Source organism: Orycteropus afer, unplaced genomic scaffold, assembly GCF_000298275.1.
Source record: "Orycteropus afer afer isolate SDZICR_OR568_19922 unplaced genomic scaffold, OryAfe1.0 scaffold00197, whole genome shotgun sequence".
NCBI lineage: Eukaryota > Metazoa > Chordata > Mammalia > Tubulidentata > Orycteropodidae > Orycteropus > Orycteropus afer.
In genome coordinates this window covers 157337-169245 of record NW_006921784.1, presented here as the reverse complement: position 1 = coordinate 169245, position 11909 = coordinate 157337, and the positions used below count along the sequence as shown (strand labels likewise).

Here is an 11909-nt window from a genome sequence, read left to right as displayed (position 1 = left end):
CCCTGTTGTCCTATGTAGCCCAGACATTTTCTGGCTTTCTCTCTCTCTCTCTTTCTCTCTCTCATGCATGGGCACACACACACACACACACACACACAGCACCCCAGCTCTCACTGGGGATAAAAGACACAGCAACAGACAAGTTGCGAGTCACACTTTATTCATTCACCAGGGAGTCTGTGGGAAAATCCTGGGCCGCAGCCCTGGCCTCCGGTAAGGTCTGGTGGGAACTAGTTGGAGGGGTGGAAGGTGCCTCGTTGGTGCCATTGCATGTCACGGATGCGGCGCACAGACTGCACCTGGGGGTGGGGGGCGCCGAAGTCCCCGCTGTCCTTGTAGTCTCCCTTCTCCAGCAAGTACTGCAACCCGCGATAGCCAGGGTACTGGTAGCCCACCCACCTGCAGGGTCAGAGATGGGTGGAGGGACCATGAAGACACAGACAGAAGGAGGGGTCGATGGAGATTTGGGGGTGAGGGAGAAGCATCCTTAAGCCATCAGGAAAGATGAAGCCCCAATCATGTCACACCTCCTCAGGACTGAATGAGACACCCCCAACCCCTCTAGGATCCTTCTTTTAATGGGGAGCTCACTACCTCCTAAAGCTAAAAATTTGTTTAAGGAAATGAGTTTTTTCATTTCTTTTTTTTCAAACTCCCTGTTTACCAATCCCATCATCCCCTGGTAGCCACTCATCTTTTGTCTTGGTGAATTTCTCAATTCTAGTACTTCACATGGGAGCTCTGGTAGCATAGTGGCTAAGACACTTGCCTGCTAACCAGACGGCTGGCGGTTCAAACCCACCAGCCACTCCTCGGAAGGAAGGTTTGGCAATCCTACTTCCGTAGTGATACTGCCTCGGAAACCCAAGGAGGGGTCGCTATGAGTCGGGGCCGACTCGATGGCAAACAACAACAACAACAACAGTACTTCACATAAGTGGGATCGTATAATATGTGTCCTGTTTTGTCTGCCTTACTTCACTTAGCATAACATTTTCAGATTCATCTCTGTCATGGCATTTATCAGAACTCCATTTCTCTTTATCACTGATTGACTCTCCATTAGAAGGATGGAGCACATGTTGTTTATCCATTCATCTGTTGATGGACACTTGGGTGGTTTTGACCTTTCAGCTATCATGAGTAATCTTGTGATGAATGTTGGTGTTCAAGTGTCTGAGACCCTGCTTTCAGTTCCTTTGGGCATCTAGCTAGGAGTGGAATTGCTGGGTCATGTGGTCTTTCTATGTTTACCTTTTCTTAGGAACCACCAAACTCTCTCTCCAGCAGCTGCACCATTGTACATTCCCAATAGCAATGTGCAAGTGTTCTGAATTCCCCACATCCTTGCCAACTCTTACTATTTTCTGGGTTTTGTTTTGATTCGTTTTTAAGTAATAGCCATGCTAGTGCTTTCTCTCTTCTCTTGATGGGGAGCTCACTACCTTCTAAAGCAACTTTTCACCGAAGGCCTGATGCTGGGATCAGAGCAAAGGGTGGTCTGAAGCTTAGAAGAAGGCAGGCCCATTGTCCACCTCTGTCTATGCCCATGCCAATCCCTTCTGTGTGGCTAGAAGGATGGAGAAGACTCCAGGAGACTTCCTCAATCCCTGCACCATTTAGAGGATCAATGACTCCAATGTGCATCTGATGAAAGCTACAGGCCTTCTCCCCAGAAAACACCACAAAGCCCTGCCCTGCAAGGGTCTGCCTGGCCAGCCCCTGGGGACTCCTTCAGCCCTTGCCTCCTACAACTCTGTGCTTCAGCCACACTGGTTTTCATAGAGTCTTTCAAACTCACCAGGCTCCTCCCATCACAGGGCATTTTCACATGCTGTTGACGCCCTTCTTTCCTCCCTTCTCCCCTATAATTCCTATTCTTCTTTGATTCTCAGCTCAAGAGTCCCTTCCTTCCTCAGGGAAGTACCTTAGGCTTGTGTGGATTTTTATATGATTGATAGTTGCCCCAAAAGCTAGACTGTAAGCTCCACAAAGGTAGAAGCCAGCTCTTTTCAGTCTACCTAGGCTATTATCTGAGCACTTCACACTGTGCCTGGCATATGATAGGATCTGATGAATGAATGAATGAATGGGAAAATTAATACAGAACTTTTTTAGGAGCTTGCCAGACCCCAAGAAGCCAGCATGTGCTAGTAAACTGGCTCTCTTGAGAAGAAAACAGCCCTGACTTGTAGCATTGGCCAATTCCTGTGGTGTAAATTCTCCTATGATAGCTGATTTCAAGATACCAGTGATTGAACAACCAGTTCATAAAGATTCTGAAATGTTAAGTCATCTCTTGGAAGTTGGTGAGCACCAGCACCAGTGCACCACTGCCCGAAGACCATCCATGGACCCCCATGGAAGCCAGAATTTTCACAATGAGAAATCCCCTTGGCTGATGGGCAAGGCCCATGTGCCAAAGACATGTAATTCCTTAGAAAATGATACTTCCTGTTGCCAAGCTCAGCAACTTGTGCAGTGCAAAGCAGCATGGGCTGGACTTCCTGCCTCTCACAGATTTGTTAAGACCGTTCGACTCATTCCCACCTCTCCCACAGCTTCACCTGTGCCTCAACCAGCCTGCCTCCAACATTGACTGTCCTGCTCTACGTGGCTGAGGGGGAGGCTCTGGTTTTCTTACTCCAAAGGCATCTCTGGCCACACCTGCCAGAACTAAAAGCCACCTCTGATGATGTCCAAGCCCACTTGGAAGCCTGGGCTTCAGAAAGTGAAGGTACGCGTGGGAGATCATCAGTGAGAGCCGGGCTGAGCAAGACTTCAGACCCCAGAGCCTGTGCGGGGAAGGCAAGCTGGGGCTGGGGCTGCACTCACGTGCCACTCTGCACCCTCACAGATGACACCTTCTCCTGGTAGCCGTGGGCGTGGAAACTGGGCACATCATCATCAATGATCTCCATCTTCTTCCCTGTGAAGTTGGGGTTCTCATAGAGGGTGATCTTGTGTTCTTGGCTGTCCTGTTGATGGGGAGACTGAGGGTGAGTGAGGAGTCCAGGGTGGGCCTTCCCACCCCATCCTCATGCTGCATACTCCGCCTGCAACCCAATGCACCCACCACATGAGTATCTATGACAACTGCCATTGAGTGAAGAGTGGTCCCTTGAGTTCCTACTGGGCCATCTGCATGTAACACATTTTCACAGATTCTATACTTTTGGGAATATTTGATTCTGAAATGTCATTTCTCCACCACAGCCTCAGCTTCCTCTTATACATGGTGGGTGTGAACACACACACAGACACACACACAGGCTTTTTGTACAGATTAACCAGATCACAGTGTGTAACTAGCAGAGCCTGGAGACAATTGACTTTCTTCCCTCCACCTCTCTGCCTCGTCTCTTGTCCCTGTGTGCCAGACACTTTTGCTTACCTATTTAACCTTTTAAACAAGTCTTATTTCATGTAACCTATGAAAAAACTGAGACTCAAAGAGATAAAGTGACTGGCCCAAGGTTATACAGCAATTATACAGCTGCAAGTAGCAAGGCCAAGATATGAACCCAGATCTGTGGGATGCTGAATACAATGTTCTCCAACATTCCATAAGGACTAGTCAGGGCTGGGAGGTTTGGGGGTGTGACTGGACATGGCTGGGCCCTCGGCCCTCCCGTGAGCTCATGCAATAGCAAGAATCAAGATTGGAGATGCACCGGAAGCTCACAGTGGCTTAAACAAGAGCCAGCCACCTCCACCCCTCCCCACCCTGACCCTGAATTGCTTTTAACGTTTACAGCTGTTCTTCTTGTTAGCTGCCATGAGTCCCCGGGTGGTACAACTGGGTAATGCACTCAGCAGCTAGCCAAAGGGTTGGGGGTTTGAGTCCACTCAGAGGTACCTGGGAAGAAAGGCCTGGTGATCTCCTTGCAAATAATCAGCCCTTGAAACCCCACGGAACACAGTTCTGCTCTGGGACACATGCAGCCACTACGAGTTGGGCTCAACAGCAACTGGTTGGTTAGAGTTGTACAGCGTGACAGCACTCAGGCTGAGGACAGTGGCATCTCAGGACAGTGGGCACCGGCACCCCCATTGTAAACCGGGGCTCAGGGAGCAGAAAGCACTTATGCAGGGAAGTCTGCCACCAATCAGAAGGGGTCCAATGCCAGGGGTGAAGGCTGCTTCCTGGTGCTGGGGCCTCCCAGGTGGCAAAGAGAAGAGGACAGTGACAACAGGGGCTTACCACTTTGATGGGCCTCAGGGAGCTGAGGGAGTCTGTCCGGCGGCTGCTGGTCCATGAGTCCCAGCGGGGGTACTCGCCCTTCTCAAAGACAAACTGCTCGCCCTTGCAGTTGGCTTGTTCGTAGCCCACCCAGCTGTGGTCAAGACACAAACACACACAGAGAAGGTCAGGCTCGCTCCAGGCTTCCTCTAGTAGGGCCCTGACTGTAGGCTCCAGTCTAGGACTTCTCCCAGCACATCCTAACAAGAGCACATTTAAAGACAAACAGAGAAAAACCACCTCAAACCTATTGTTCACAAGTCAATTCTGGCTCACAGTGCCCCTAGAGGACAGAGTAGAACTGCCCCATAGGGTCCCCAATGCTGTAAATCTTTATGGAAGCAGACTGCCACATCTTGCTCCCATAGAGCGGCTGGTAGGTTTGAACTGCCGACCTTGTAGTGAACAGCTGAGCGCTTTGACCATTGTACCATCAGGGCTCCTGTCAAGGATACATAGCTCCATTTGAATTCAAGCACAGTGAAGCCAACTGCAGAACCACCTCATTCAACCAGAACTCTGTGCCATGCTGACTTCAACGACCTGAGCTCAACCCAGAAACAAGATGGAAACCCCAAAGACCACCCACAGCAAATACAGGAACACAGAGCCCGTGCTCCAAAGCCGTGAGTCCTCCCTTTCATCCTTAGGAAGATGGAGTTACCCTCATCCTCATACAGGATATACCCTCATACAGGAGGAAACTGAGGCTCAGAGAGGGGAGATCCTGGCCCAACGTCACTCAACCAAGAAGTAGCGGAGCCAGGCTTTGAACCCAGCTCAGTCTGACTCCCAAAGCACAAGCTCTCTCCACAGCTTGTCAGTCCCCATATTTGGGCTCCCTGATGCCACAGTCTAGGAGCACAGTGAGGACAGATTTCCCCCAGTTCCACAGCCCAGTTGCCTCAGCCCCAGCAGCCCCTGTACAGGAGTGGCTCCCAGGTACATACGGTCCAGACTGCACCAAGACAGAGCCTGCCTTCTCCATGCCAGTCTCCTTCAGGTTGGGGCAGGGCCCACTGAGCTCATGCGAACGGCCCTGGAAGTTCTCCTGCTCAAAGATGATGATCTGCAACAAGAAGACAGTGTTAACTCCGTCATGGTGAGGAGCAGTGAGAACAGGACAGAGGAAGTGCAGAGTCTGGGAGGATGTTAGAGGGCTCCACCCTTCAGAGTCACAAACCAAACATAAAGGCAGACAGTCGGGCCTTGCCATGTACCAGCCGTGAGACCTTTTGTGAGATCTGTAAAATGAGACAGAAAGGCAGACATAGCTCATGGGGCTGTTGGAAGGGTTCAGGGGAGTACAATGGTTGGCACATAGTATTTGTTCTAGGTGTGGGAGGAGTAATTACAGTAATTAAGGGAGAGGCCATAGATCCCAAGTGGTGAGTGAGTGGAATAGGAGTCCCCGTCTGTCTGATGTTGTGTCCACTACACCAGCCCTTCTCAGACTCTAGTGTGTACACAGAGCACCCAGGATATTGATTAAATGCAAGATTCTGAAATGGCAGGGCTTGGGTGCAGCCCCAACTTCTATACTTCTAACCAGCTCTCAGGTGGTGCTGGTCCATGGCCCATTTTAGGAGGAGGAAGGTGCTAGACCACATTGCTGAGCTGCCTCTGCTTGGATTAGAACAGAACCAGTGCTCCTCATATACACTCCTCACCCTCATTTCACCTGTAAGGCTACACACACCCACGCCCTTTCTTGAAGCCCCACTGGACTTTCCAGGTCTCCCTTATGGCCTCCCCCTTGAGATACTATGTAAGGGGACTTCACTCCCCTTTTCGTACCTGGTTTTCTCAACAGCCCACAGTAGAGGGCTGGCAGGATCCCCATCATGGGAACTCAAAGTGAAGAGACCCACCCAAGGTCATAGCCAAGTGTAAAGTAAGAGGCCAGCTGCACCTTTCACGAATGCAGTGAGAATACGGAAGGAGGTTTTCAAGCCACTCTTCCTGGGGCCCTGGCCCTGGAGCGGACTGCCAGGAGGGGCAGCTGCAGAATCCACATGGTCAGCACTGGGCTGCGTAAACACGCCTCTCTCTCCCGGGCTAGGGATTAGCTAGACAAAGACAGGGGCGAGTTCAACCAGGCTCAGAGACAAAAGCCATGAGCTCAGTTCCATTTTCATGGTCAGTGACCAGCCACAGATGAGATCAGGTGACATCCGTGGGCTCTGACGTCTCTTGTGCTGCATCTGGCTGTGCAGCCCTAGGAAGTGACGATTCCCTCAGTCCCCTCACCTGTAAAATGGGCATCATGCCTATTGCAAGGCTACTGCAAAGAGTCAGGAGTATGGAAGCAAAAATCAAGTCCATTGTTGCCCTGGCCTTGGAAACAAGCGTTGACGGGAATGGGAGGGGTAAGGGAGGTCAGGCTCTCTGCGCATTTGGACAGCCTCGGGGAGCCCAGGAGTTTGGTATGATAACGGTTGTTGTTGTTAATCTGCATGTTGTTGCTGTTGTTATGTGCTGTCGAGTCAGCCCCAACTCATAGCGACCCCTCCTTGGGTTTCCGAGGCAGTATCACTACGGAAGTAGATTGCCCAACCTTCCTTCCGAGGAGTGGCTGGTGGGTTTGAACCACCAGCCTTCTGGTTAGCAGTCAAGTGTCTTAGCCACTATGCTACCAGAGCTCCCAGTGTTAATCTGCATAATGGTGGCTAAAACTGTACCTGCCTGTTAGCTTCCATCAAGTTGATTCTGGCTCAAGGCTACCCAAATATGACAGAATGAACGTTGGCTGGTCGGACAATATTCTGTTGGGATCCATGGGGTTTTCTGTGGCTAATTTTCAGAAGTAGATCACCAGGCCTTCCTTCCTAGTCTTAGTCTGGAAGCTCTGCTGAAACCTGTCCACTGTGGGAGACCCTGCTGGGACTTCAAATACCAATGGCATAGCTTCCAGCATCACAGTGACACACAAGCCACCACAGTATGACAAACTGACATACGGGCAGCGGACAATTTTATATGTGTTACATAATCCTTTAAATCCACATTGTCTGATACAGTGGCCATGAGTTACATATGGCTACTGAGTGTATGAGACTAGTTCAAATTAAGATGTGTGAAACAAGATGGATTGACACAGTGGCTACAACAATGGGCTGAGATACAGCAACAATTGTGAGGATGGCCCAGGACCAGGCAATGTTTGGTTCTGTTTCACATGGGGTCCCTAGGAGTCAGAGTTGGCTCGACACCACTTAACAACAGCAACGACATGGGTGTAAAATTGTTGTTGTTGTTATGTGCTGTGGCGTCAGCCCCGACTCATAGTGACCCCTCCTTGGGTTTCCGAGGCAGTATCACTATGGAAGTAGATTGCCCCATCTTCCTTCCGAGGAGTGGCTGGTGGGTTTGAACCGCCAGCCTTCTGGTTAGCAGTCAAGTGCCTTAGGCACTATGCTACCAGAGCTCCCAAGTGTAAAATACACATCAGATTTTTAAGAATCAGCTTAAAAAATATATATATATATATATTTAATAATTTTTATACTGCTTGTATGTTAAAAAACTTTTATTTTGTATCTATTGGGTTTAATAAAAGACAATATAAAATTAATCTCACCTGTTCCTCTTTACTTTTGAATGCGGTTACTATAACATTTTGAAGTATAAATGTGGTCACATTGTATTTCCACTGGGCAGGGCTCTGAGCCTTGCCACACTCAGCCAGCTAATACCCACCTCGGGGCCTTTGTGCTGTTTCCTCTGCCTCACCCCCACCCCACCCCCAACTTTCACTGGTCTCCAGTCAAGCGTCACCTCCTCAGAGAGGCCTGCCCTGACTACCATTCCTCACCTACCTGACTATTACAAAGCCCTTACCCTGCTTTGTATCTCTTCCTAGCACTTCTCACTACTTGACATCATGTATTTGCTTGTTGGCTTATAGTCTGTCCTCTAGAAACTCAGCCCCCAAGGGATGGAATAGGGGTGAGTGGGGTGAGGGGCTACCTCAGCTCAGCTTCCCCGCCCAGGAGACCTCAAGGTGGACAGAAAGACAGTTCTGGGATGGAATCCATGCCCAGGGCTCCCGAAGTGGGCAGAGTGGCACAGGAGGCCAGGCAGGCAGTGGGGTGGTGACAGTTTGGGGCAGACCGGGTGTGAAGAGCTTCGATGCTGAGATGAGACAGCGGAGCAGGCCTGGAAGCCAGCATTGGGGCCACTCTCACCATGTGTCAGGCATTAAGTGGAGCCCCGTTTCTTTGGCTTGTCCCCACCTCCCTATGGTGGAACTTCCATAACTCTCCCCATCTGATGGAAGTCAAGGTCCAGGGTCTGGTCCAGGCCTCACAGTCTCACAGGTATGGAGCTAGCTGTATATAATATACTTCCTCATTCACCATCTCTACCTCAGGCTGCAACTGGGGAGTCCCCATGAGTAACAGGCTGCAAGGGGCAGGGCAGAGAAAGTGCAGGTTTTGACACTAGAACCCACGGAATTCATTACTGGTGTGCAGAAGCAGGAGACTGAGGCCCAGAGAGGGGCAGGGCTGGGGAGGGGGAGCGCCTGGCAGGAAGATACCAGCCCACTTCACAGAAGAGGAAACTGAGCCTGGGAGAGGTGCACAGCTGGCCGCCTCTAAGGTACTCACCTTGGGGGTGAGGGGCTGCTGCTTGCCCGGTTGGGTCTGGTGGTCTGAGGCCATGGTGGACTTCCCGGTGCAGGAAAAACCTGGAAGGGGTGGATGAGGACCAGAAGTTAGGAGCCCCCCTCCTGGAGCACTGGGTGCTGAGCCAGGGCTTTCTCACCCTCCTGGTGGTGGGTGAGGCTCGGGGCCACTCCACTGAACCCCAAATCCTGCCCTCTTCCCCTTGGTTTCAGCTTGTCCTAGAGTTCTGGGGTCTACAAGCAGCTGCCTGAACACCCACTATCAGCTTCATTTCTTTACATGCAGGAAATAGACACAGAAATAAGTCTACACTACAGAAATGGTGATACCCAGGGTCCCAAGTGGGTCCCCATCTACAAAACCAAGAAACCAACCTCACTGCCATTGAGCCAGTTCAGACTCACAGCGACCCCCACTGGGCTTCCAAGCCTGTAAATCCTTACAGAAGCCGACTGCCTCATCATCCTTCTTCAGAGCAGCTTTCGGTTAGCAGCCAAAGGCCTTAACCATTGCACCACCAGCGCTCCTTCCTCGTCTACAAGCTGCAGGCTATTGATGCCACACAGAACACAGAGAATCAACACCAGACTGTTCTGCTTGATGGGGAATTTCTTGATTAAAAGCAAAGGGTGTGGAGCAAGCCAAACCCACACACTGGCCGTGTCCGGCTTGCGGCTCCCAGTGTGAGATCTCACAGAGTCCCCTGTAACCCCTGCCTCTCCCCCATGTCAAGCTCCTTTGCTAGATCCCCATCCCCCTTCCCAAACAAAAACCAAACCAAACCCATTACCATCCAGTCAATAAGACTCATCGGGACCCTTAGGGTGGAGTCCTCTCATTGCCGTTGAGTCAGATCTGACTCCTAGCGACCCCCCTTGGGTTTCCAAAGCAGTATCGCTACAGAAGTAGATTGCCCAACCTTCCTTCCATGGAGTGGCTGGTGGGTTTGAACTGCCAGCCTTCTGGTTAGCAGTCACTGCCTTTGGCACTACACCACCAGAGCTTCTTAGAATGGAGTAGAACTGCCTTATAAGGGTTTCCAAGGCTATATAACATCTTTACAGAAGCAGACTGTCTCATCTTTCTCCCACGGAGTGACTGGTGGGTTTGAACAATTGACCTTTTGGTTAACAGCCCAATGCTTTAACCACTGCACCACCACAGCTTCTCCATTCCCCCTTCCCAGAATTCTCCATTGCCCCCCGTACCCAGAATTCTCCTCTCCACCATCAGTCTCACGAGGTTCCATCAGGGAGCGTGTCTGCTGTGGAATGCTACGTTACAAGAATGCAAAGGCGTAACGGTGGAAGTGCAGGGGAGAGAATTTCTTGGCTGGTGAAAACATCACGGTCCCTGTGTGGTGCCAACAGTGCTCAGCAGCACCGTGTGAGAGAGGCCTGAGAATCTGCTTCCATAAAGATTCTAGCCAAAAAATCCTTAGGGAGCTCGGTGCTACCTGGCCACGTGGGGTAACTTTGAGTCGGAATCCACTTGATGACAAGTTTTTTGGTTTTTGAGAAAAACCTAGAAAATTGTCAGACTCCTCTCATTCCCCACAGGACAGCAGTGAAGACATTTCCCCAGGGGCAAGAGAGGAGACCTGGCTTCCTTCTCCAGAGATAACATCCAGCTTCCAGAACCCTCTTCCACATTAGAGGCCAGGACTTAACATCCCCAAGAAGGATGAAATTCAGTTAAACCAAAAACCAAAAAGAAAGAAAATTCACACCCACTGAGTCGATTCTGGCACATAGCAACCCCCTTTGGGTTTCCAAGGTGGTAAATCTTTACGGAAGCAGATTGCCCTATCTTCCTTCCACAGAGTAGCTGGTGGGTTTGAACCGCCAACCTTCTGGTTAGCAGTCAAATGCCTTAGGCACTACGCCACCAGAGCTTTCCAACAAGCACCCCACACACACAACACCTCCAGGGCAGTCCAGGTGCCTGAGTTCCCAGCACCCTCTTCCCCAGCCATCAGCATCCTTGGCCTAAAGATGAAGCCTGGTGGGTCCAGCTCAGGTGCCAGCACTGTGGCTTACCAGCACTGAGGTCCTGAGTGGCCACCTTCTCTCTCAGTGCCTCAGTTTCCTTTTCTGTAGAATGGGGACAGAACTAGAGAGCCCCGTCCTATCTATCTGTGAACGGGTGGTGAGAATTCAGTTATACAAAGCACTATCCTGCAGGTACTTACAGCAGAGGCTTGGGAATCCCCTTTTGCTGGGAGCTGTTTGGGTACTGCGGTAGCTTCCTCTCCCCGGTACTTTTCTGAGATGGGGCCCAGAGCGAGAGCTCAGTAATGTTTGTGGATGTTCAGAGAGCTGATGCTCTGCCCTAGGTATGATGCTGAAATGCACTGGTTCAATTCCTTCCACTTGCAAATCCTGCCAGTTAGATTCTGCAGTAGATTGAGGATGGCAATGGGTTCTTTCCTTCACCTACCTGTCAGTGCGTCATACTGTGGTGGCATGTGTACTGCTGTGATGTCAGCAGCTATGCCACCGGTATTTCAAATACCAGCAGGGTCATCCCAGGGTGACCAGATTTCAGTGGAGCTTCCAGACTAAGACAGATGAGGAGGAAAGGCCTGGTAAGCTACTTCCAAAGATTAGCCAATGAAAACCTTACGGATCACCACCGAATATTGTCTGACATAGAGCCCCGTTGGTGGCCACCACCATAGACTCAAACATCCCAATAATGATCACGAAGATGGCTCAGGACCAGGCTACATTTCATTCTGTTACAAGTGGGGTCGCCCTGAGTCGGAGCCGTCTCCACAGCAACTAACAACGACAACAACGGTATGATTAATAATAATAATAACAACATTGGCCACATCCCCTCTATGTGCCAGGCACAGTACTAGACCGTTCACCTACGTTATCTCTAATCCCCTCAACAAGAGAGGTTTTCCGATCTCTCTCCCCATTTAACAGAAAAGAAGACTGAGGCACAGAGCCTGGAAGTTCTTGCCCAAAGTCACCTTGTCAGAAAGTGGCGCCACCTGCATTCGAACCCAGGTCTCCCATGCTTTGGAT

At 50.6% G+C, this 11909-nt stretch overlaps 1 protein-coding gene across 1 annotated transcript; it reads right to left on the bottom strand.

The window, feature by feature from the left end:
• Window positions 1-230: 230 nt before the first annotated feature.
• On the bottom strand, window positions 231-8907 carry CRYBB2 (crystallin beta B2). The gene is made up of 5 exons (XM_007947939.2): window positions 8854-8907; window positions 5194-5312; window positions 4205-4337; window positions 2836-2978; window positions 231-399 (listed from the first exon to the last, which is right to left on the bottom strand). The coding sequence occupies exons 1-5, from the start codon at window positions 8905-8907 to the stop codon at window positions 231-233; spliced, it is 618 nt and encodes a 205-aa protein (XP_007946130.1).
• Window positions 8908-11909: the final 3002 nt, after the last annotated feature.

What these genes read in the sequence shown, in the direction of transcription:
- CRYBB2 (XM_007947939.2), bottom strand. Translation starts at nt 8,907, where the DNA reads ATGGCCTCAGACCACCAGACCCAACCGGGCAAGCAGCAGCCCCTCACC. An exon ending in AGCAGCCCCTCACCCCCAAG is followed by an intron (nt 5,313 to 8,853) that starts GTGAGTACCTTA and finishes TTCTTGTTGCAG; the next exon opens with ATCATCATCTTTGAGCAGGA. An exon ending in GTCTTGGTGCAGTCTGGACC is followed by an intron (nt 4,338 to 5,193) that starts GTATGTACCTGG and finishes TCTTGACCACAG; the next exon opens with CTGGGTGGGCTACGAACAAG.